Here is a 24,850-nt window from a genome sequence, read left to right on the forward strand (position 1 = left end):
CAGGTCAGACTCTCCAGGCCTCCACTGAGCGTGTCACTCATCACACAGGTCAGACTCTCCAGGCCTCCACTGAGCGTGTCACTCATCACACAGGTCAGACTCTCCAGGCCTCCACTGAGCGTGTCACTCATCACACAGGTCAGACTCTCCAGGCCTCCACTGAGCATGTCATTCATCACACAGGTCAGACTCTCCAGGCCTCCACTGAGCGTGTCACTCATCACACAGGTCAGACTCTCCAGGCCTCCACTGAGCGTGTCACTCATCACACAGGTCAGTCTCTCCAGGCCTCCACTGAGCGTGTCACTCATCACACAGGTCAGACTCTCCAGGCCTCCACTGAGCGTGTCACTCATCACACAGGTCAGACTCTCCAGGCCTCCACTGAGCGTGTCACTCATCACACAGGTCAGACTCTCCAGGCCTCCACTGAGCGTGTCACTCATCACATGGGTCAGACTCTCCAGGCCTCCACTGAGCGTGTCACTCATCACATGGGTCAGACTCTCCAGGCCTTACTCTTCCATATGGGTCCAATTTACCCCGGCTCGTCTGTTCTAGAAAGTTCCATGGCGTTCCTGAGGTCTGAGCCAGGGAGGCCAAGGGACAAGGAACCGTTCAAGGCTCTTTAAGATAAGTCTGTAGAGAAACAACAGCCATGCTCTCTCTGTGAGTCTGGTTCTATCTGTTTCTCTGTTTCTCTGTTTCTCTCTCTCTCTCTCTCTCTCTCTGTCTCTCTCTCTCTCTCTCTCTCTCTCTCTCTCTCTCTCTCTCTCTCTCTCTCTCTATCTCTCTCACGGTCAGTATGTGCAGAGAAAAGCTCACTCGGACAGCGCATTCTTTCCACCAATCACCACGCTGTGTTTCTCCCAGGTTCACAAAGTAATCAGAAACACATTTAACATCTGTGTGGCTTTACAGGTTGAAGTAGCATAGAATCCATATCCCTTCACAGTACCTGCTCCTTACTTTAGCTGTCTGAGATTCCAGCTGAGGAGGCCGACATTGAAATGGTAGAAATTCTTCTTCTCTTTCTGCCAATTTCTTTCAGCCAATACAGTATAACAGATGTCCATTACAAAACTAGATTAAGAGAGGTCTCTGTGATTTTATACATTTGTAACTTTTCATTGGTTTTAACGGAGGCCAGATGAGGTCTCCCTGACGAAAGTAGACACCAAAGCCATGACATTATTCAATAAGAATATAGACAGTAAAAGGCTAAAAGGTGAACAGGTTCACAATTAAATTGTTGGGACCACATGTAGAATGTGTGACTTTCTTTCACTGTATATAAAAATATAGACAGAAATAAACATTTATTTATAAGTCAATTGTTCGGATTTGTCACGTTCTGACCTTAGTTCTTTTATTATGTCTTTGTTTTAGTATGATCAGGGACTGAGTTGGGTGGGTAGTCTATGTTCCCTTTTCTATGTTTTGGGATTTCTGTGTTTGGACTGGTATGGTTCTCAATCAGAGGCAGCTGTTTATCGTTGTCCCTGATTGAGAACCATATTTAGGTAGCCTGGTTTCACTTTGAGTGGTGGGTGATTATTTTCCGTGTCAGTGTTTTTTACCACACTGGACCGTTTCGTTTGTTTCACTTTGTTATTTTGTATTTTTGTAGTGTTCAGTTTGTCTTATTAAAATGGACACTTACACGCTGCAAATTGGTCCGACCTCTCTTACTCCTCATCAGAGGAAGACAACGAACGTTCCAGGATTAAAGAAAGAGTTAACAGCAATAATTCCTCATGTGTGGCACTGGCACAATCCTTTATTCTAATGTAGCTTAAAGTCACAGTCCGTAAGAATTCCAGTCATTACAATTCATGAAATATACCATATTCTTTATATTTTTTAAGAATATGGTGAATAGTACATAACGTTGTTTATATGTTTGTTGGTAACGGAGAATGTTTTGATGTCTATGATGTCATCCTGTGTTTATTTGTATGTGACTGTCCTTCGGATATTCTACTGTCTTCGTGAAGCAAAACAAATTGCCCAGTGGAACGATAAAGATCTACTCTGCCATGCGTTAGAGAACGTCTAAATCCCTGTCCACAAAATGAGATGTTCCCATTCTCCCTCTACGCTGTGAGAACATGACACCTCCCCTGTCCACACACACAAACACACACACAAACACACAAACACACACACGGACACACGGACACAAACACACACACAAACACACAAACACACACACGGACACAAACACACACACAAACACACAAACATACATACAAACACACACACAGACACACCATGTCTGCTGCAGCCGTGCTCAGTGGACTGCGAACGCAGGGTGAGCGGATGTGAAACGTATCACTGACCCAGTCACACACACTGCGGGCCGGGGCACGGAGGACAGACACCACACCAGATGCCGAGTGGTGCCCAGGGCATCAGAGGCATCCCTATGAGGGGAAAAGGCCCATCGAGCCAGCACAGGGAAATAAGCACCTGTCATGTGCCAAGTGGAGTGTTAAGTGCACAAATTGTGGAGGCGTGGGGGATGTTTCCGCGGGGGTGACAGCTCGGGGTTCTGGGTGCCATGTCAGGGCCTGGCAGATCATGTGGAGCCTTTTCCACTGTTCCTCCCCCATCCACTCCACCATCCACTCCACCATCTCTCCCCCATCCACTCCACCATCTCTCCCCCATTCACTCCACCATCCACTCCACCATCTCTCCCCCATCCACTCCACCATCTCTCCCACATCCACTCCACCATCTCTCCCCCATCCACTCCACCATCTCTCCCCCATCCACTCCACCATCTCTCCCCATCCACTCCACCATCTCTCCCCATCTCTCCCCCATCCACTCCACCATCTCTCCCCATCTCCACCATCTCTCCCCATCCACTCCACCATCTCTCCCCATCTCTCCCCATCCACTCCACCATCTCTCCCCCATCCTCTCCACCATCTCTCCCCATCCACTCCACCATCTCTCCCCCATCCTCTCCACCATCTCTCCCCATCCTCTCCATCTCTCCCCCCATCTCTCCCCATCCTCTCCACCATCTCTCCCCCATCCACTCCACCATCTCTCCCCCATCCACTCCACCATCTCTCCCCCATCCACTCCACCATCTCTCCCCCATCCACTCCCCCATCTCTCCCCCATCCTCTCCACCATCTCTCCCCCATCCACTCCCCCATCTCTCCCCCATCCTCTCCACCATCTCTCCCCATCCACTCCACCATCTCTCCCCCATCCATCCACCATCTCTCCCCATCTCTCCCCATCCACTCCACCATCTCTCCCCCATCCTCTCCACCATCTCTCCCCATCCACTCCCCCATCTCTCCCCATCCACTCCCCCCTCCCCCATCTCCACCATCTCTCCCCCATCCACTCCACCATCTCTCCCCCATCCACTCCCCCATCTCTCCCCCATCCTCTCCCCATCCCCCACCATCTCTCCCCCATCCTCTCCACCATCTCTCCCCCATCCTCTCCACCATCTCCACCATCTCTCCCCCATCCACTCCCCCATCTCTCCCCCATCCACTCCCCCATTTCTCCCCCATCCTCCCCACCATCTCTCCCCCATCCTCTCCACCATCTCTCCACCATCTCTCCCCCATCCACTCCTCCATTTCTCCCCCATCCTCTCCACCATCTCTCCCCCATCCTCTCCACCATCTCCCCCATCCTCTCCACCATCCTCTCTCCCCCATCTCCACCCATCTCTCCCCATCCTCTCCCCCATCTCCCCATCCTCTCCCCCATCTCTCCCCCCATCCCCCATCCCCCATCCTCTCCCCCATCTCTCCCCCATCCTCTCCCCATCTCTCCCCATCCTCTCCCCCATCTCTCCCCATCCTCTCCCCCATCTCTCCCCCATCCTCTCCCCCATCTCTCCCCATCCTCTCCCCCATCCATCTCCCCCATCTCTCCCCCATCCCCATCCACTCCCCCATCTCTCCCCCATCCTCTCCACCATCTCTCCCCCAACCCTGCCGCTGCTGAGGGGCACAACGGCAACAGTTATTAACTGGCTGTCTGCCTCAGTTATCTACATGAATCCTGTCTGGGCATCATTGGAGGGGCGATGTGGGGGGTGTCATCGCTGAGGGGCGTGGCAAAACAATCTCCGCTGAGCGTTTAGATCGTTTATTCCCGAGAGCCGGGTGTCAGCCACAAGCCAAATTGCCAGACGCGTTTGTGTCGCCGCCACGGTCATCCTCTCACCTCACTCGGACTCGCCTCAACCTCTCCCCTCAGGTTGGCGAGGGACGCGGGCCATTGTAGGTGCTCAACCCGTGTGTCACATGGCCGTTTCACAGAGTAACATTAATGCCACATGAAGGGCTGACGCCGAGCAGTGTGAAACTGTGAAATGTATTATAAATTGACCGAGCCGGCGGTGGTTGTACAGTACGGATGTGAAGGACTGTGAGCGCTGGTCGCAGGCATTGTTATGACTCTGGCTGTTTAGTATCATGGGAGTTGACAGGGCAGTACTGGTGGCCATGGAGGGCAGAGTTGTGTGTGTTTTGTGAACAACAGCCACAGAGCTGCCAGAGAGAAAAAACATGAACTAAAACAGACCCCCATATGAAAGATGGTGTCTAACTATGTCCCAATGTTACATGTTTAAATGATATCTATTATCTGCTCTTCCAATATAAGGGTTTTTACCATTGACATGTGACACTTACTTTGTCTTTGTTGTATTTTACTCATGTGCTTTTATTGTGTTGAAATTCATCTCCAATTGTAATTACAAATTGGTGTGTATTTACTGTAACCTAAGATGTTGTTTCCCAACAGTTCAATTCAGAGCAGTGAATAGCTGCCTCTTGTTGTTTTCTTCCAGGGACGGTCTTAAACAGCGCCTCTGTAACATTCCTCCCCATTGGCCGGTGCTCTTTAGGGTTCTACAGTGTTGTTATCAGCAGCAGAGGTAGCACTTGAGATGAAACATCTGTAGGAGGGAGATGGGAACCAGGCGCCAGAGCGTCCCTGTGACGAGGGTGGAATCATCCCTCTAGGATTCTACTGCCACCCTCAGGATACAGGCCCACCAGGCACATACCAGTACACACTGACAGCATGAACTGCTTATCCACTTGGTTCTTGCATTGTTACTTTGCATTGAGTTTTTTCTCCCCTAGTTTCATTGAAAGGGTTAAACAGAAATGAGGTGGGACTGAGAAACAGATAGAAGGAACATAGTGTGGATTTTCTCATTGCTTTTGTACACCATAATTCTACACCATAAACTGATGAGTTATTTAATCACTGAAGTTCACAGTATGTGTGAGATCAGCCCTCAGCCCTTTCTGCTGGAAGACCTGCTGACATCTGGTGTAGGGTGAAGTTGCCCCTTACATTTTCCCCACTTATGGTTAGGGTAAGGGCTGGGGGAGGGGAAGCTGATCCTAGATCTGTACCTAGGGGAAACTTCACCCCAGAGCCAGACATCTTAAAAAACTTGATAGCTGAATGATTTGGAGTCACATAGTGAATATGTAAGATGGAGTAATGAACACACTCATTCTAAAATAATTGAACCAGTAATGATTTTTATAGCCTACAATACAGCATATATAACACATCAACAAGCACTTATATTTGAATAAATAGGGTATACCATCTACATAGAGTGTTATCTGTCATACAGTATCTTTATCATATAGCATCATAAATTAAATACAAACCCCCCAAAAAATCACAAGAAGCATTTTAAAAAGACTAAAGACACACACTAAAAAGTAAGCTTATTCTGAATGGTTTATTAGACTCCGTTTGACAAATAATAAAATGTGATGAGAATATATTCTAAAGCTAACAGTTCATGTAGCTCCCATACCATAATTCTAGCAGTATCATGGTCATAAATACAGTACCAGTCAAAAGTTTGGACACACCTACTCATTCAAGGGTTTTTCTTTATTTGTACTATTTTCTGCATTGTGCTCTAGAATAATAGTGAAGACATCAAAACTATGAAATAACATATATGGAATCATGTAGTATCCAACGAAGTGTTAAATAAATCTAAATATATTTGAGATTCTTCAAAGTAGGCACCCTTTGCCTTGATGACAGCTTTGCACACTCTTGGCATTCTCTTAACCAGCTTCACCTGGAATGCTTTTCCAACATTCTTGAAGCAGTTCCCACACACGCTGAATACTTGTTGGCTGCTTTTCCTTCACTCTGCGGTCCAACTCATCCCAAACATTCACATTGTGGAGGCCAGGTCATCTGATGCAGCACATCACTCTCCGTCTTGGTCAAATAGCCCTTACACAGCCTGGAGGTGTGTTGGGTCATTGCCAACCAGATGTGATGGTTGCGATCGCTGCAGAATGCTGTGGTAGCCATGCTGGATATGTGTGCCTTGAATTCTAAATAAATCACTAACAGTGCCACCAGCAAAACAACCCCACACCATCACACCTCCATGCTTCACAGTGGGAACCACACATGCGGAGATCATCCGTTCACCTACTCTGCGTCTCACAAAGACATGGCGGTTGGAACCAAAAATCGCAAATTTTGACTCATCAGAACAAAGGACAGATTTCCACCGGTCTAATGTCCATTGGTCATGGTTCTTGGCCAAAGCAAGTCTCTTCTTCTTATTGGTGTCCTTTAGTAATGGTTTCTTTGCAGCAATTTGACCATGAAGGCCTGATTCACGCAGTCTCCTCTGAACAGTCAATGTTGAGATGTGTCTGTTACTTGAACTATGTGAAGCATTTATTTGGGCTGCAATCTGAGGCTGGTAACTCTAATGAACTTATCCTCTGCAGCAGAGGTAACTCTGGGTCTTCCTTTCATGTGGGGTCCTCATGAGAGCCAGTTTCATCATGTAGCTTGATGGTTTTTGTGACTGCACTTGAAGAAACTTAACATTTTCCGGATCTTGCCATTTTCCAGATTGACTGACCTTCATGTCTTAAAGTAATGATGGACTGTCATTTCTCTTTGCTTATTTGAGCTGTTCTTCCCATAATATGGAATTGGTATTTTACCAAATAGGGTTATCTCCTGTATTCACCCCTACCTTGTCAACACAACTGATTGGCTCAAATGCACCTGTTAATTGAAATGCATTCCAGGTAACTATCTCATGAAGCCGGTTGAGAGAATGCCAAGAGTGAGTAAAGCTGTCATCGAGGCAAAGGGTGGCTACTTTGAAGAATCTCAAATATCAAATATATTTTGATTTGTTTAATACGTTCTTGGTCACTACATGATTCCATATGTTATTTCATAGTTTTGATGTCCACTATTATTCTACAATGTAGAGAATAGTCAAATAAAGAAAACCTTGATTGAGTAGGTGTCTCCAAACTTTTGACTGGTACTGTAGTTCGCAACCAGCATTACCTCTACGTTTTCAGGTATACTGTAACCTTAAACATCAGGCGAGCTTTAGAGAGACAGAGAAGTCATCGTGTGTTCGAATCGACCATCTATCGACCACCTCTGCTCTTCTGGGTATACCTGCAGACCAATTTCTAATCCAATTCCTAATCCAAAACATGATGAACAACTTAATGTGTATGTTCCCTTCATATGCAATGAATGGGAGTGTAAAAACTGCTCTTAGTCTGTCCCCCTTGTGGTGAATAGGAGCTGTGTCTGTGAGGTTTGAGATCTCTTGTTCTAAGGCTATGGCGCCTCCTTGTGGTACATATTGTGTACAATGAACACAGTTTATAACAGTTTATCATTTATAACTCAACAGAAGCAAATCAATCAATCACAATTGAATTATACCAAGTATCAGGTTTGTTTTTCTTGAGACAACTGTTGCCCCAGAGGACCAATGTTGGAGGAAACAACATCAAACACTTGTAAAAGTCACTTCCTCATCACATATTTTATATTGTATATCTCATAAGTATAATTAAAGCTTGATTCCTTAGTTGCAACATATATTTTTTGACTTGTAAATGAATGATATAAATCCATTGATTGTTGAAGAATATAATTTATAAATGCCTCATGAGCTCAGTTCATCTGTTGTTGCCACATCAGGACCCAAAATAGAAGTTACACGGTTTATTCCAATGTTTGTAAACAATATAAATGTAAACAAACACTGTACAGCTTCAAAACATGGTTCAAATATAATGTCGATATACTGGATGGTCAGTCCTTGTATACACAACTCAGTCTATGAAATTGAGAGTGGTTACATTTCTCCAGGCCCATGCCTCAGCTTTTTACCAAAACAGAGGTGGGACAGCGTTAAGTTATTGTTTCAACTGCGGATTCTAGCTGTAGCACTTTCCTGCATTCAAATGACCTAGTGGTCTCATGGGTGGAATGCTATCAATATTTCTCATAATGTCACCATTAACAATTATTATTTCCAAAAAAACACAGAAAATCTGGTGTTTCTATGTCAAACGGTTTTGTTATATAGAATAAATATAGAATAGAATAAATCTGGGCATAACACATACATTGAGATTTTTCCCCAGTATAGTAGTATAATAAACTATAGTATAGACAGTATAGTATAGTATAGACTGTGTAGTATAGTAGTATAGTAAAGTACAGTATAGACTGTATAGTATAGTCATATAGTAAAGTATAGTATAGACTGTATAGTAGTATAGTTTAATTTAGTATAATATAGACTGTATAGTTGAGTAATATAGTCAAGTATAGCATAGACTGTATATTAGAGTACTATAGTTTAATTTAGTATAGTATAGTATAGACCCCTCAAACTCAACTCTGCACCTGGAAGCCAGTCCCACTGTGGTTTTATTTCATTGTTCCCCTCTAATCAGGGACTGATTTAGACCTGGGACACCAGGTGGGTGATTCCCCTCTAATCAGGGACTGATTTAGACCTGGGACACCAGGTGGGTGATTCCCCTCTAATCAGGGACTAATTTAGACCTGGGACACCAGGTGGGTGATTCCCCTCTAATCAGGGACTGATTTAGACCTGGGACACCAGGTGGGTGCAATTAATTATCAGGTAGAACAGAAGCAGCAGGCTCTAGACCTCGTAGGGTCAGAGTTGAGTACCTCTGGTATGGACGGTGTAGTATAGTATAGACAGTATAGTATAGTAGTATAGGTAAGTATAGTATAGACAGTATAGTTTAGTATAGTATAGTAGTATAATATAGACAATATAGTATAGTGGTATAGTATAGTATAGTAGTAAAGTATAGGCAGTATAGTAGTATATTATAGTAGTGTAGTAGTATAGCAAAGTGTAGGGTTGTTGTACTGGAAGTTATGTTGCTAGCCACACATTCTGGCTTGAGTTTTTTCTGATAGTTAATATTAAGTACAGTGTAGATCCACTGTCATCCCCATTCAAATACATTATTTGTACTTTCTGCATGCTCTGGTTTGGTGAACACACTCTTGACAGTCCTTGGATGTATGTGTCAGGACCCATGTGAATCAGCAAATAGCATGTAGACATTAGGCACCAAACAGAAGAAAACAGACTAAAACAGGGAGGGACTACCTAAACTTGTCCAATAACGAACACTTGTTTTCGTTTACTGTTGCAAAATGTTTTGCTATGGTACACCCTAATGAATACAGCCCAGGGTATGCCGCTAGGAGAGCTAATAGAAGACAATGCATTTTTTAATGAGTGTAAATACTCTGAGGGCTTCCAGGAAGCACTGCTGGGTAACTCATAACCTAACTGCCTACAATCTGCTATGTCATTATTCGGTACAGATATAGGCCTTGTAGAAGGTTCCTGAGTAAAGTGTTGCCAATGTAGCATAGTTAGAATGAATGTAGAACATGTATAATGAAAGGCTTTATACCCTGAAGCAGAACCATGTATTTATCTAAATTCTCGGCTCTGGCCTGATGTAGCTATAGAACACTACTCACGCAAAGGTTCCCCATACTGTATCCAATGGACACAACAAACCAGCTGACCAGTGACCGTAACTTGCTGCACATTCTGTTCCATTACAGCAGGGGGCAGCAAAGTCTTTCAGAACATATTTCATAATTAGGCCTAGACATTGTAATGGGGCCCGAATAAAACAACATAAATAACAAACATAAGTATGGCCAAAAGACAATGTTTTTGTTGCACCTGCAGTTTGAGTTGGTGATATAGGCCTTTCCCTTCTGTAGCCCTACCAATAGCATGGACTTCCTTGGCAGAAAGTATGTAATAAATCATGAAACTATACAATACCAGAGAAATTATTTGCCAATCAATACTTATGAAAATTAACGACATCACGACTCACAAATAGGGTACTCTCGCTTTCTCTTTCCGTCGTATCCTGTTTTTAAGCGTGGGCTTCCACCGCTTGATCAAATTTACATAAACTTAGCGCTTTCTACCAATCAGGAATGAGAACGCACGACATCTCTGCGATACAGAAACCTGCTCCTCCAACGCAAGCAGCGGCAACATTGTAGCGGAGAAACGCCAGCGGACGGGAAGCAACGAGGGGAGCGCCACGGAATAGACCCCGTTATATTGTTGTGATTGCCCCATCTAGATCGTATTCTGTCAGATCTCTCTGAAAAGTGAATCGGTACACCATTGAGGATGTCGGTGGCAGGGCTGAAGAAGCAATTTCACAAAGCCAGTCAGGTGAGCAGGAGACGCCCCGTTATATCACAATAAGTGGTAATGTATAATCATAACGTTATGATTTTAATGAACCTATCTAAACATGACGTTGATCTATCTGTTATACAAACAACGACAATATAATAAAGCAATATTTATGGCTTGACGTCATGGTCTATTAGTTCCTATCCACTCTCGCTTTCATAATCAAGCTTACAAGTAGCGAGTCGACATCATTGTTGTGTTGTGTATTTTCTGTCCCGGTGCCTCCAGTGCTGTCAGGAATGTGCATGTATGGTCGGGAGCGAGCGATCTACTTGAGCCTAGAGAGAGAAAAACATGTAGGCGACATGCAACTAGTAGCAAGTGCAGCAGGTCCTTTTTCCAAATTTGGGATTGTTTTGCTTGCCAGCGCGATTTTATCATTAATGTGCCAGATGGTGCTTTTCTCTGAATAGGGTTCCTGACTGATATGCATTTGCTCGCAGGCTTAACAAAGACTTCAACATACAATGGAGAACATAGCAGTACCACAAGCTGTCCACCTCCTTTTGGTCAAGTTCTCAACGGGCTCCCAGCTAGCTTGCCAGCCACCTGCTTTGCTGTCCTTTAGCCTAGTTTTAGGCAATGATCTTTCATGGTAGCACCCAATGTGCCTCAGTTGTGAGTTGATGAAGATATCTTGCTATCTTGTTTCAGAAGTGTAGCTCCCTTCCCTATTTATATTATACAATTGGTCTGTCTGTCCATCTGTCTGCCTGTAAAGTCTGTCTGTCTGCCTGTAAAGTGTGTCTGCCTGCCTGTAAAGTACAGTTGAAGTCAGAAGTTTCCATACACTTAGGTTGGAGTCATTAAAACTCGTTTTTCAACCACTCCATACATTTCTTTTTAACAAACTATAGTTTTAGCAAGTCGTTTAGGACACCTACTTTGTGCATAACACAAGTAACTTTTCCAACAATTGTTTACAGACATATTATTTCACTTATAATTCACTCTATCACAATTCCAGTAGGTCAGAAGTTTACATACACTAAGTTGACTGTGCCTTTAAACAGCTTGGAAAATACCACAAAATGATGTCATGGCTTTAGAAGCTTCTGATAGGCTAACTGACATCATTTGAGTGAATTGGAGGTGTACCTGTGGATGTATTTCAAGGCCTACCTTCAAACTCAGTGCATCTTTGCTTGACATCATAGGAAAATCAAAAGAAATCAGCCAAGACCTCAGAAAAAACATTGTAGACCTTCACAAGTCTGGTTCATCCTTGGGAGCAATTTCCAAATGCCTGAAGGTACCACGTTCATCTGTACAAACAATAGCACACAAGTATATACACCATGGGACCAGGCAGCCGTCATACCGCTCAGGAAGGAGACGCGTTCGGTCTCCTAGAGATGAACGTACTTTGTTACGAAAAGTGCAAATCAATCCCAGAACAACAGCAAAGGACCTTGTGAAGATGCTGGAGGGAATAGGTACAAAAGTATCTATATCCACAGTAAAACGAGTCCTATATCGACATAACCTGAACCTGATCAGCAAAACTGCCATAAGAAATCCAGACTACGGTTTGCAACTGAGCATGGGGACGAAGATCGTACTTTTTGGAGAAATGTCCTCTGGTCTGATGATACAAAAATAGAACTGTTTGGCCATAATGACCATTGTTATGTTTGGTGGAAAAAAGGGGACGCTTGCAAGCCGAAGAACACCATCCCAACCGTGAAGCACGGGGGTGGCAGCATCATGTTGTTGGGGTGCTTTGCTGCAGGAGGGACTGGTGCACTTCACAAACTAGATGGCATGTTGAGGAAGGAAAGTTATGTGGATATATTGAAGGAACATCTCAAGACATCAGTCAGGAAGTTAAAGCTTGGGTCATCCAAATGGACAATGATCCCAAGCATACTTTCAAAGTTGTGTCAAAATGGCTTAAGGACAACAAGGTATTGGAGTGGCCATCACAAATCCCTGACCTCAATCCTATAGAAAATTTGTGAGCAGAACTGAAAAAGCGTGTGCGAGCAAGGAGGCCTACAAACCTGCCTCAGTTACACCAGCTCTGTCAGGGTGGATGGGCCAAAATTCACCCAACTTATTGTGGGAAGCTTGTGGAAGGCTACCCGAAACGTTTGACCCAAGTTAAACTATTTAAAGGCAATGCTACCAAATACTAATTGAGTGTATGTAAACTTCTGACCCACTGGAAATGTGATGAAAGAAATAAAAGCTGAAATAAATCATTCTCTCTACTATTATTCTGACATTTCACATTCTTAAAATAAAGTGGTGTTCCTAGCTGACCTAAGACAGGGAATTTTTACTCTGATTAAATCTCAGGAATTGTGAAAAACGGAGTCTAAATGTATTTGGCTAAGGTGTATGTAAACTTCCGGCTTCAACTGAATGTCTGCCTGTCTGTCTGTCAGAATCTTTTCCCACTTGTTTTCAAGAAACCCCTTGTTGTGTTCGAAGTCACATTCTGATGCCATGCTGTGTAGGCTAAAATATATCTTTTCACATGTGGAGATAGTTAACTTGTTACCAGACAACCTAGATAACGTGCACACTGAATAGACAGCACACATCGCAAAGAAAATGGGTCAGTCTCTAGGCACACAACCTATTTATTCCCATATAGTAGACCAACTAGTGTAGTTTTGGTCCAAGCAAGTACAAACATGTCACACTGGTTGTATAATCAGTCTATTTTACATTCTCATTAAGAATTCAGTTACCTTTTCTAATACGTACATTGTTGCCTATCTTCCACCACAATTACTCAGCACGAAAAGACAGCATGGCGCTGGAATGTGACATATCAGAACAATCAAATCAATTTATATAGCCCTTCGTACATCAGCTGATATCTCAAAGTGCTGTACAGAAACCCAGCCTAAAACCCCAAACAGCAAGCAATGCAGGTGTAGAAGCACGGTGGCTAGGAAAAACTCCCTAGAAACGCCAAAACCTAGGAAGAAACCTAGAGAGGAACCAGGCTATGTGGGGTGGCCAGTCCTCTTCTGGCTGTGCCGGGTGGAGATTATAACAGAACATGGCCAAGATGTTCAAATGTTCATAAATGACCAGCATGGTCCAATAATAATAATAAGGCAGAACAGTTGAAACTGGAGCAGCAGCACGGCCAGGTGGACTGGGGACAGCAAGGAGTCATCATGTCAGGTAGTCCTGAGGCATGGTCCCAGGGCTCAGGTCCTCCGAGAGAGAGAAAGAAAGAGAGAAAGAGAGAATTAGAGAGAGCACACTTAAATTCACACAGGACACCGAATAGGACAGGAGAAGTACTCCAGATATAACAAACTGACCCTAGCCCCCCGACACATAAACTACTGCAGCATAAATACTGGAGGCTGAGACAGGAGGGGTCAGGAGACAATTACTCATGATAGACCGTGTGTGTGTGTGTACGTGTGTGTGGATTCACATTACCATGCTCTGAGAATGGATCGTGTTCATCACGGTAGAACATTCTCATTCAGTTGTTGCGTGGGACCATGAGGTTGAATATATGCATTATTATCTGATTATGCAGCTGGGTAAAAGTTATTAAAAATGATTCATTTAGTGGTAAATGTCCACATATTTCCAATAATCTGAACATTGTAACTGTATTTTCAGTCTGTCTGTCCGTCCGTCCGTCCGTCCGTCTGTCTGGTTTTACTGCCTCAGCAGATCATGTTTTTTATCTGGTTCCTGTCTGGTAATGTACCACCAAAGATATTAAACTCATTCCTGTTATTCGGTTCAATCGGCGTGATTTTCCACTGTTATTCACCTAAAGGGAAGCGGAATGGAATATTGGACAAACAGGCGTGTGTGTGTGTGTGTGTGTGTGTTCAGTCACACCCAGTAGTGTTTATGAAGCTACCTCTACTTGATCACATCAAAGTGTGATCCATTCTGACACTATGACAACAGTGTGGTTGTGTCCCAAGTGGCACCATATTCCATATATAGTGCAATACTTTTGACAAGGGCCTATAGGGGTCAATATCAGTGTACTATATAGGGAGTAGGGTGCCTTTTGGGATGCAACCTGTGACTGACAGCAAACACAATACTGTAGCCTTCTCTCCCCTCCCCTCCCTATATCTCCCCCGTGATAATGTAAGTCGCTCTGGATAAGAGCGTCTGCTAAATGACTTAAATGTAAATGTAAATGATAATTTGTTTCTGTTATGTGCGGTGGTGGTCTCTTAACCTTCCACTACTCTGTTTACGGTGTGAAGTCCTCTCATTACCCTGGTTACACTCCTTCAGAGTGAAAGATGAAGCCATTGTCTGAGAGAAGGTTTATGGGTATCTGTCGCCCCGTTCTTTATCTTGTACATTTTTTATGTATCTGGGTGGAGTAAACTTACTGACCTGAGTCAGGCTCTAACAGGCTGTAAAATAAGGTAGTCAATACTTAGGGACACGTCATTTAAAAATAAATACATTTATTCTTATCCCAAACAATTAGAGTTAAGTACATTGCTCAAGGGCACATCAACAGATTTTTCACCTAGTCAGCTCAGTATTTGAACCAGCAACCTTTCAGTTACTGGGCCAACCCTCTTAACCGCTAGGCTACCTTCCACCCAACATCACACACCAACCATTATATACAGTATGTAATATAGTAGCGTGTCCCCTCCAATGGTGGATGCCAAGGCCTCTTGGCCAGGTCAGTTTACCCAGGTAGGAAGAAACCTTGAGAGGAACCAAAGTAGAAGACTTTCCTCCTCTAGTTAGACACAATGGTCTGCATGGGTAGAAGTTCAAAGTACATATGCAGTATTAAACCATCACTGCCAGACGGTTCTCTTTCAAGGTAAAAGACAATACCTGTTCCACTCTGTACATACAGTAGTCCCTGTCAGTCAGAAATACTGTGTGTTATCAGGGGACCGTGTTTAGCCTGTCTGCATGTGTGTTTATCAATGGAGGTCAAGGTGCATGCTGTTTCATCTTGGTGTGTGTGTGAGTGCAGTTGTGTGTGGTGTATACAAGGTGTGTGTGTGTGAGTGCGATGTTATCACTGGGTTTAAATGTGTTTTTTTAATGGTGTGTTTCAGCACGTTAGCTGGGGAACATGAAATCCATTACAGTAGCTAAAGGAAGCTATTGTGTAATGACGGTATTGAATGCGGCTAACACCCCCGTAAAAAACATATGAATCATTCATGTTAAAGAGGACTCAGCCAAACTGTGTGGCAGGTTTTCAGCTCATTAACATTTTGGCAGTTTATCAGCTGTCTATTGTGAGTTCCATTGGGAAATCCAGCAGCCATTATTTTTGTGTAAATAGGGCTCTGGGGTTATGTTTCCTCTAGGTATAGATCTAGGATCAGTTTACCCTCCCCAATCCTAACCTTAACCATTAGTGGGGAAAATTATAAACTGACCCAAGATCATCACTACGTGTGGCTGTTATAAAACTGTTATAAGGAGCCATGAGCTGAGCTGAATTTAGCAAGTCATGTAATCCACTGTGGTGTGACAGGTGACATTCTGAAGTCTAAGGTCACAATGTTTCATATCCTGTGTTGTGTAGCTGAAATTGGCTTGTGTGTGTGTGTGCATGTGCGTGTGTGTGTGTGTGTGTGTAAGGGTCTTTTGGAAACCAGACTGCTTCCTTCTTCCATTGAGTGTCTCTATCAAACAATGTTCCATTTCCACTGTTTTTGACAACATTATCTAGCCCAACATTCTACACACAATAGTGTCATTGTGTGTCATCCTGCCTGCACACCAAATTCCCTTATGGGACAATAAAGATTGACTGAAGAAATATGAACACACAAAAAAAACATTTGTCGTTGTTGTATTCTGAGTTCCGACACACAGACCGTAACAGCTTCTGTTCAATGCCAAGCCCAGCACAGTGACAGGGCTGTCCTGTCTTCTGTCAGAAATCTCATTAAGGCCTACGGAATGGAAGTAATTTCCCCACTGACATGTAGGAGTGCTTGTGTAATCTAGCTGTCCCAGGAGATGTCTCTGAATGTCCTAACAAAGCTCCTAGCACTCTCTCTCTCTCCAGTCTCCACTATCACTTATTATGCTTCGCTCCCTCTTCACGGTCATCCTCAGAGACAGACAGGCAGGCAGGACAGATTGAAAGAGAGACAGACAGACAGGCAGGCTGGACAGATTGAAAGAGAGACAGGCAGACAGGCAGGCAGGACAGATTGAAAGAGAGACAGACAGACAGACAGGCAGGACAGATTGAAAGAGAGACAGACAGACAGGCAGGCAGGACAGATTGAAAGAGAGACAGACAGACAGGCAGGCAGGACAGATTGAAAGAGAGACAGACAGACAGGCAGAAGCAGGACAGATTGAAAGAGAGACAGACAGACAGGCAGAAGCAGGACAGATTGAAAGAGAGACAGACAGACAGGCAGAAGCAGGACAGATTGAAAGAGAGACAGACAGACAGACAGGCAGGACAGATTGAAAGAGAGAGAGACAGGCAGACAGGCAGAACAGATTGAAAGAGAGACAGACAGGCAGAAGCAGGACAGATTGAAAGAGAGACAGACAGACAGACAGACAGACAGGCAGAACAGATTGAAAGAGAGACAGACAGACAGACAGGCAGAACAGATTGAAAGAGAGACAGACAGACAGGCAGAACAGATTGAAAGAGAGACAGACAGACAGGCAGGCAGGACAGATTGAAAGAGAGACAGACAGACAGGCAGGCAGGACAGATTGAAAGAGAGACAGACAGACAGGCAGAAGCAGGACAGATTGAAAGAGAGACAGACAGACAGACAGACAGGCAGGACAGATTGAAAGAGAGACAGACAGACAGACAGGCAGGACAGATTGAAAGAGAGACAGACAGACAGACAGGCAGAACAGATTGAAAGAGAGACAGGCAGACAGGCAGGCAGGACAGATTGAAAGAGAGACAGACAGACAGGCAGGCAGGACAGATTGAAAGAGAGACAGACAGACAGGCAGGCAGGACAGATTGAAAGAGAGACAGACAGACAGGCAGAAGCAGGACAGATTGAAAGAGAGACAGACAGACAGACAGGCAGGACAGATTGAAAGAGAGACAGACAGACAGGCAGGCAGGACAGATTGAAAGAGAGACAGACAGACAGGCAGGCAGGACAGATTGAAAGAGAGACAGACAGACAGGCAGAAGCAGGACAGATTGAAAGAGAGACAGACAGGCAGAAGCAGGACAGATTGAAAGAGAGACAGACAGACAGGCAGAAGCAGGACAGATTGAAAGAGAGACAGACAGACAGACAGGCAGGACAGATTGAAAGAGAGAGAGACAGGCAGACAGGCAGAACAGATTGAAAGAGAGACAGACAGGCAGAAGCAGGACAGATTGAAAGAGAGACAGACAGACAGACAGAACAGATTGAAAGAGAGACAGACAGACAGACAGTCAGAACAGATTGAAAGAGAGACAGACAGACAGGCAGAACAGATTGAAAGAGAGACAGACAGACAGGCAGGCAGAACAGATTGAAAGAGAGACAGACAGACAGGCAGAAGCAGGACAGATTGAAAGAGAGACAGACAGACAGACAGACACGCAGGACAGATTGAAAGAGAGACAGACAGACAGACAGGCAGGACAGATTGAAAGAGAGACAGACAGACAGACAGGCAGAACAGATTGAAAGAGAGACAGGCAGACAGGCAGGCAGGACAGATTGAAAGAGAGACAGACAGACAGGCAGGCAGGACAGATTGAAAGAGAGACAGACAGACAGGCAGGCAGGACAGATTGAAAGAGAGACAGACAGACAGGCAGAAGCAGGACAGATTGAAAGAGAGACAGACAGACAGACAGGCAGGACAGATTGAAAGAGAGACCGGCAGACAGGCAGAAGCAGGACAGATTGAAAGAGAGACAGACAGACAGACAGGCAGGACAGATTGAAAGAGAGACAGACAGACAGGCAGAAGCAGGACAGATTGAAAGAGAGACAGACAGACAGACAGGCAGGACAGATTGAAAGAGAGACCGGCAGACAGGCAGAAGCAGGATGTCCATTGAGCTTTGACCAGCCATCTCCAGTGGACCCTGACCAGTTGTTCCGTCACTTTATCTTGTTGTGTTGTGAGGCCTTGTACAGAGGAGCCAGCAAAGTGCACACACACACTTCCTGCACACCAGTGGATTGGATTTAGTCATTCATTAAATATCTGCCTAAGAACATTTGCTAATCAAGGCTGTAGCTTAATAAAATAATAATAATACAAATAATAATGTTTGTTCTCCACACCTTGTTCCTGGATTTTCAACCTGCAGAATCCATTTTATTTTAGTAAACTAAACACGTCGATCCAGAGCATCACAGACCTGCTCAGTGGGTGACATGTCTGGTGTGTATACAGGCCATGGAAGAACTGGGACAAAGGGAAGGGGTCTGAATACTTTCCGAATGCACTATATACAGTGCCTTAGGAAAATATTCAGACCCCTTGACGTTTTCCTAATTTTGTTACGTTACAACCTTATTCTAAAATAGATTAAATAAAACACATGTCCTTAGCAATCTACACACAACATCCCAAAATGACAAAACAAAAACATGTTTTTAGAAATGTTTGCATCTCTGCAGCACTCCACCAATCAGGCCTTGATGGTAGAGTGGCAAGACAGAAGGCTGTAACGGCTGTTGGAAGGAGGATCAAGGTGCAGCGTGGTACGTGTACATCTTTATTATTGGAACTGAACACTGATTAACAAAAAAAACATGAAGAGAACGAACAAAACCGAAACAGTTCTGTCTGGTGCAGAAAGACACAAAACAGAAAACAACTACCCACAAAACACAGGTGGGAAAAGGCTACCTAAGTATGGTTCTCAATCAGAGACAACGATAGACAGCTTCCTCTGATTGAGAACCACACCCGGCAAAACACACAGAAATAGAAAACATAGAACACAAAACATAGAATGCCCACCCCAACTCACTCCCTGACCAAACCAAAATAGAGACATAAAAAGGATCTCTAAGGTCAGGGCGTGACAAAGGCACATGACAGCCCGCTTGAAGTTTGCCAAAAGGCACCTAAAGGACTCTCAGACCATGAGAAACAAGATTCTCTGGCCTGATGAAACCAAGATTGAACACTTTGGTCTGAATGCCAAGTGTCACGTCTGGAGGAAACCTGGCACCATCCCTAAGGTGAAGCATGGTGGTGGCATCATCATGCTGTGGGGATGTTTTTCAGCGGCAGGGACTGGGAGACTAGTCAGGATTGAGGGAAAAATGAACGGAGCAAAGTGCAGAGATCCTTGATGAAAACCTGCTCCAGAGCGCTCAGGACCTCAAACTGGGATGAAGGTTCACCGTCCAACAGGGCAATGACAAGTCTCTGAATGTCCGTGAGTGGCCCAGCAAGAGCCCGGACATGAACTTGAACATCTCTGGAGAGACCTGAAAATAGCTGTGCAGCTACGCACCCCCTCCAACATGACAGAGCTTGAGAGGATCTGCTGAGAAGAATGGGAGAAAATACAGTTGTGCAAAGCTTGTAGCGTCATAACCAAGAAGTCTCTGATGTAATCGCTGCCTAAGGTGCTTCAACAAAGTACTGAGTAAAGGGTCTGAATACTTATGTAAATGTGATATTTCAGTTTTTAATTATTTTTTATAAATTAGCAAACATATCTAAACTTGTTTTTGCTCTGTCATTATGGGGTATTGTGTGTAATCAATTTCAGAATAAGGCTGTAACGTAACAAAATGTAGAAAACGTCAAGGGGTCTGAATACTTTCTGAAGGCACTGTATATAATATATATTATCGTTGTAATTATATTTATAATTCACACCTGCACTGTTGGAGCTCAGAACTGAAGTGTTTTACTGTAACTACATCTGAGACCCTGTGCGTGTGACTAGATAAACATCTGATCTGCTGAATCTGAATGTGTGTCAGTGTGTCAGCTACATAATGTACTCAGACCTTTTTCTTTTCTTTTTTTGAACCTTTATTTAACTAGGAAAGTCAGTTAAGAACAAATTCTTATTTTCAATGACGGCCTAGGAACAGTGGGTTAACTGCCTGTTCAGGGGCAGAACGACAGATTTGTACCTTGTCAGCTCGGGGATTCGAACTTGCAACCTTTCGGTTCCTAGTCTAACGCTCTAACCGCTCTAACCACTAGGCAACCCTGCCGCCCCAGACCTACTGGGTCTGCAATGTAATTCATGATTATTGATAAGCTTGATGTTGGTGCTCATCATCGGTCAAGAGGGGCTTTAGATTTTCAACCAGGTCATCAGTAGATGTGTGTGTGGTGTGTGTGTGTGTGTGTGTGTGTGTGTGTGTGTGTGTGTGTGTGTGTGTGTGTGTAGGTGTAGGTGTGTGTGTGTGTGTGCGTGCGGCTTATGGCATAGTGGTCCACCTAACAGTTGTTCCCAGGGCAGTGGTTGACCTTTTCATGACCTTGTGGCACGACACCAATTCTATCTAAGATAGAATTGTAAGATTTTTCCATATATCCTGCATTTTCCTTCTTGATTACCTACATTTTGTAACCCTGAATCTGATTCACTCGTAGTTTAAAGCCATCAGACTTCACCCTGGTCCTAGTCTACTCACTTTCAAAGCACTAACAAGTTGGTTACAGCCAGCTGCTGTAGTATTCATTTTTCAATATTCGTATTTATACCTTATTTCTCTCTCTCTCCCTCATACAAGAACGTTAGCTAGCTCCCTCCCTCCCTCCCTCCCTCCCTCCCTCCCTCCCTCCCTCCCTCCCTCCCCTACAGAACGGTAGCTCTCTCTCTCTCTCCCTCCCCTACAGAACGGTAGCTCTCTCTCTCTCCCTCCCCTACAGAACGGTAGCTCTCTCTCTCTCCCTCCCCTACAGAACGGTAGCTCTCTCTCTCTCCCTCATACAAGAACGTTAGCCCTCCCTCCCTCCCTCCCCTACAGAACGGTAGCTCTCTCTCTCTCTCTCCAACAATAATATTAGCTCTTTCTCTCAAAAGAACATTCTCTCACTCTCTCTCTCCCCAAAATAATTCTCTCTGTTAAATAAGCACCATCATTCCTCTTGACAGGCCCTTAAAATATTCATGCCTGAGATGTTTTGTTTATAATGGGTTCTGACCTTTCGCTGGTGTGGAGTGTGGCTATGGTGATCTATGATGTTCACCATGTCCTGGCCTTAGTGATACAGTGGCAAATGGAAGTCTATACACCCCTTACACAATCTTCACATTTTCCTGCCTTAAAATGAAATAAAACATGCATTACAATTGATTTATTTCCTACAGATGTACACAACTTACTCCACATATTCAGAGATAAGGCTTGAATATTGCAGTCCAGTAATGGTTTCCACAAAAATGTACTGAGCTTGTGTCATTTTGACAAAAACAATGGATAACTGTTGCCCTAAGAGTTGTGCAAAGTTGATAGAATCTTATTTAGAATGATGACAGGCTGTAATTGCTGCCAAAGTTGCTTCCACCAAGTATCATCTCTGGGGTGTGAAGACATCTTAGTTTATTTGATTAATTTGGAACATTTTCTATCATTTGTCTTTCACCATGATAATGTGGAGGAGGATGTGTAGATGTGTAGAGTAAAAATCCCTGAAATGTATCCCTTCTCGTTTTAAGGCAGCAAAATGTGAAGACTGTGCAAGGGGTGAGTAAAACTTTCAATAGCAGCTGTATATCATAGTGTTCTGGCCAGTTGTTGCTGTTCCATCTCTCCCCTTCCAAAGTCCTGCTGAATTCCCACTAGAACCTCTCCTGGGGAGATTCAGGAAAGCAGGGGAAATACTGAAAGCAGCTGTTTTTTTCAAAGGAAATGTAGTAGCTTATCAGTGTTCAGTTGTCTCAGTTAGTATCAGTAGCAGCATCAATGGGAAATGACAGGGTGAACTCTCAGAACTGATGCGTGTGATTGTTTTGAAAACAGTGCTGAAGGCCAATACTGTTACTGCACTGTACTGTTGGGTATCAACTCTTACATTAGTATGGATGTAGACTTAGTACTAGATGCCCTACTGTATCTAACTAATCCAATAACACCATGTTAGGTATCAACTCTTACATTAGTATGGATGTAGACTTAGTACTAGATGCCCTACTGTATCTAACTAATCCAATAACAACATGTTAGGTATCAACTCTTACATTAGTATGGATGTAGACTTAGTACTAGATGCCCTACTGTATCTAACTAATCCAATAACAACATGTTAGGTATCAACTCTTACATTAGTATGGATGTAGACTTAGTACTAGATGCCCTACTGTATCTAACTAATCCAATAACAACATGTTAGGTATCAACTCTTACATTAGTATGGATGTAGACTTAGTACTAGATGCCCTACTGTATCTAACTAATCCAATAACAACATGTTAGGTATCAACATGTTAGGTATCAACTAATCTTACATTAGTAACAACATTAGTATCAACTCTTACATTAGTATGGATGTAGACTTAGCCCTACTAGATGCCCATTAGTATGGATGTAGACTGTAGATCTAACTAATCCTATAACAACATGTTAGGTATCAACTCTTACATTAGTATGGATGTAGACTTAGTACTAGAGCCCTACTGTATCTAACTAATCCAATAACAACATGTTGTATCAACCTACTGACTTATCTAGATGCCCTAATCCTAAATAACAACATGTTAGGTATCAACTCTTACATTAGTATGGATGTAGACTTAGTACTAGATGCCCTACTGTATCTAACTAATCTAACTAATCCAATAACAGATGCCCATGTTAGGTATCAACTCTTACATTAGTATGGATGTAGACTTAGTACTAGATGCCCTACTGTATCTAACTAATCCAATAACAACATGTTAGGTATCAACTCTTACATTAGTATGGATGTAGACTTAGTACTAGATGCCCTACTGTATCTAACTACATTTACATTTACATTTAAGTATTTAGACTTAGACTAGATGCCCTCTTATCCAGACTAACTTACAAATTGGTGCATTCACCTTATGACATCCAGTGGAACAGTAGTGCATCTAAATCTTTTAAGGGGGGTGAGAGGGATTACTTTATCCTATCCTAGATATTCCTTAAAGAGGTGGGGTTTCAGGTGTCTCCGGAAGGTGGTGATTGACTCCGCTGTCCTGGCGTCGTGAGGGAGTTTGTTCCACCATTGGGGGCCAGAGCAGCGAACAGTTTTGACTGGGCTGAGCGGGAACTGTACTTCCTCAGTGGTAGGGAGGCGAGCAGGCCAGAGGTGGATGAACGCAGTACCCTTGTTTGGGTGTAGGGCCTGATCAGAGCCTGGAGGTACTGAGGTGCCGTTCCCCTCACAGCTCCGTAGGCAAGCACCATGGTCTTGTAGCGGATGCGAGCTTCAACTGGAAGCCAGTGGAGAGAGCGGAGGAGCGGGGTGACGTGAGAGAACTTGGGAAGGTTGAACACCAGACGGGCTGCGGCGTTCTGGATGAGTTGTAGGGGTTTAATGGCACAGGCAGGGAGCCCAGCCAACAGCGAGTTGCAGTAATCCAGACGGGAGATGACAAGTGCCTGGATTAGGACCTGCGCCGCTTCCTGTGTGAGGCAGGGTCGTACTCTGCGGATGTTGTAGAGCATGAACCTACAGGAACGGGCCACCGCCTTGATGTTAGTTGAGAACGACAGGGTGTTGTCCAGGATCACGCCAAGGTTCTTAGCGCTCTGGGAGGAGGACACAATGGAGTTGTCAACCGTGATGGCGAGATCATGGAACGGGCAGTCCTTCCCCGGGAGGAAGAGCAGCTCCGTCTTGCCGAGGTTCAGCTTGAGGTGGTGATCCGTCATCCACACTGATATGTCTGCCAGACATGCAGAGATGCGATTCGCCACCTGGTCATCAGAAGGGGGAAAGGAGAAGATTAATTGTGTGTCGTCTGCATAGCAATGATAGGAGAGACCATGTGAGGTTATGACAGAGCCAAGTGACTTGGTGTATAGCGAGAATAGGAGAGGGCCTAGAACAGAGCCCTGGGGACACCAGTGGTGAGAGCACGTGGTGTGGAGACGGATTCTCGCCACGCCACCTGGTAGGAGCGACCTGTCAGGTAGGACGCAATCCAAGCGTGGGCCGCGCCGGAGATGCCCAACTCGGAGAGGGTGGAGAGGAGGATCTGATGGTTCACAGTATCGAAGGCAGCCGATAGGTCTAGAAGGATGAGAGCAGAGGAGAGAGAGTTAGCTTTAGCAGTGCGGAGCGCCTCCGTGATACAGAGAAGAGCAGTCTCAGTTGAATGACTAGTCTTGAAACCTGACTGAT

At 44.3% G+C, this 24,850-nt stretch overlaps 1 protein-coding gene across 4 annotated transcripts in view; it reads left to right on the forward strand.

Moving 5' to 3' along the window:
* The first annotated feature begins 10,365 nt into the window (after positions 1–10,365).
* The window catches only part of sh3gl3a (SH3-domain GRB2-like 3a), a 60,372-nt gene continuing 45,887 nt past the window's right edge, over positions 10,366–24,850 (forward strand). For 2 of the 4 annotated variants that reach the window (XM_065012214.1, XM_065012213.1), the window contains exon 1: positions 10,366–10,588. In XM_065012214.1, the coding sequence (XP_064868286.1) occupies positions 10,544–10,588 (45 nt within the window). In that variant the 5' untranslated portion in view covers positions 10,366–10,543. Of the gene's footprint in view, positions 10,589–22,196; positions 22,225–24,850 lie in introns of all 4 variants that reach the window. The other 2 variants (XM_065012215.1, XM_065012212.1) reach the window with 2 other exon arrangements.

This window comes from Oncorhynchus nerka, linkage group LG27, assembly GCF_034236695.1.
Source record: "Oncorhynchus nerka isolate Pitt River linkage group LG27, Oner_Uvic_2.0, whole genome shotgun sequence".
NCBI lineage: Eukaryota > Metazoa > Chordata > Actinopteri > Salmoniformes > Salmonidae > Oncorhynchus > Oncorhynchus nerka.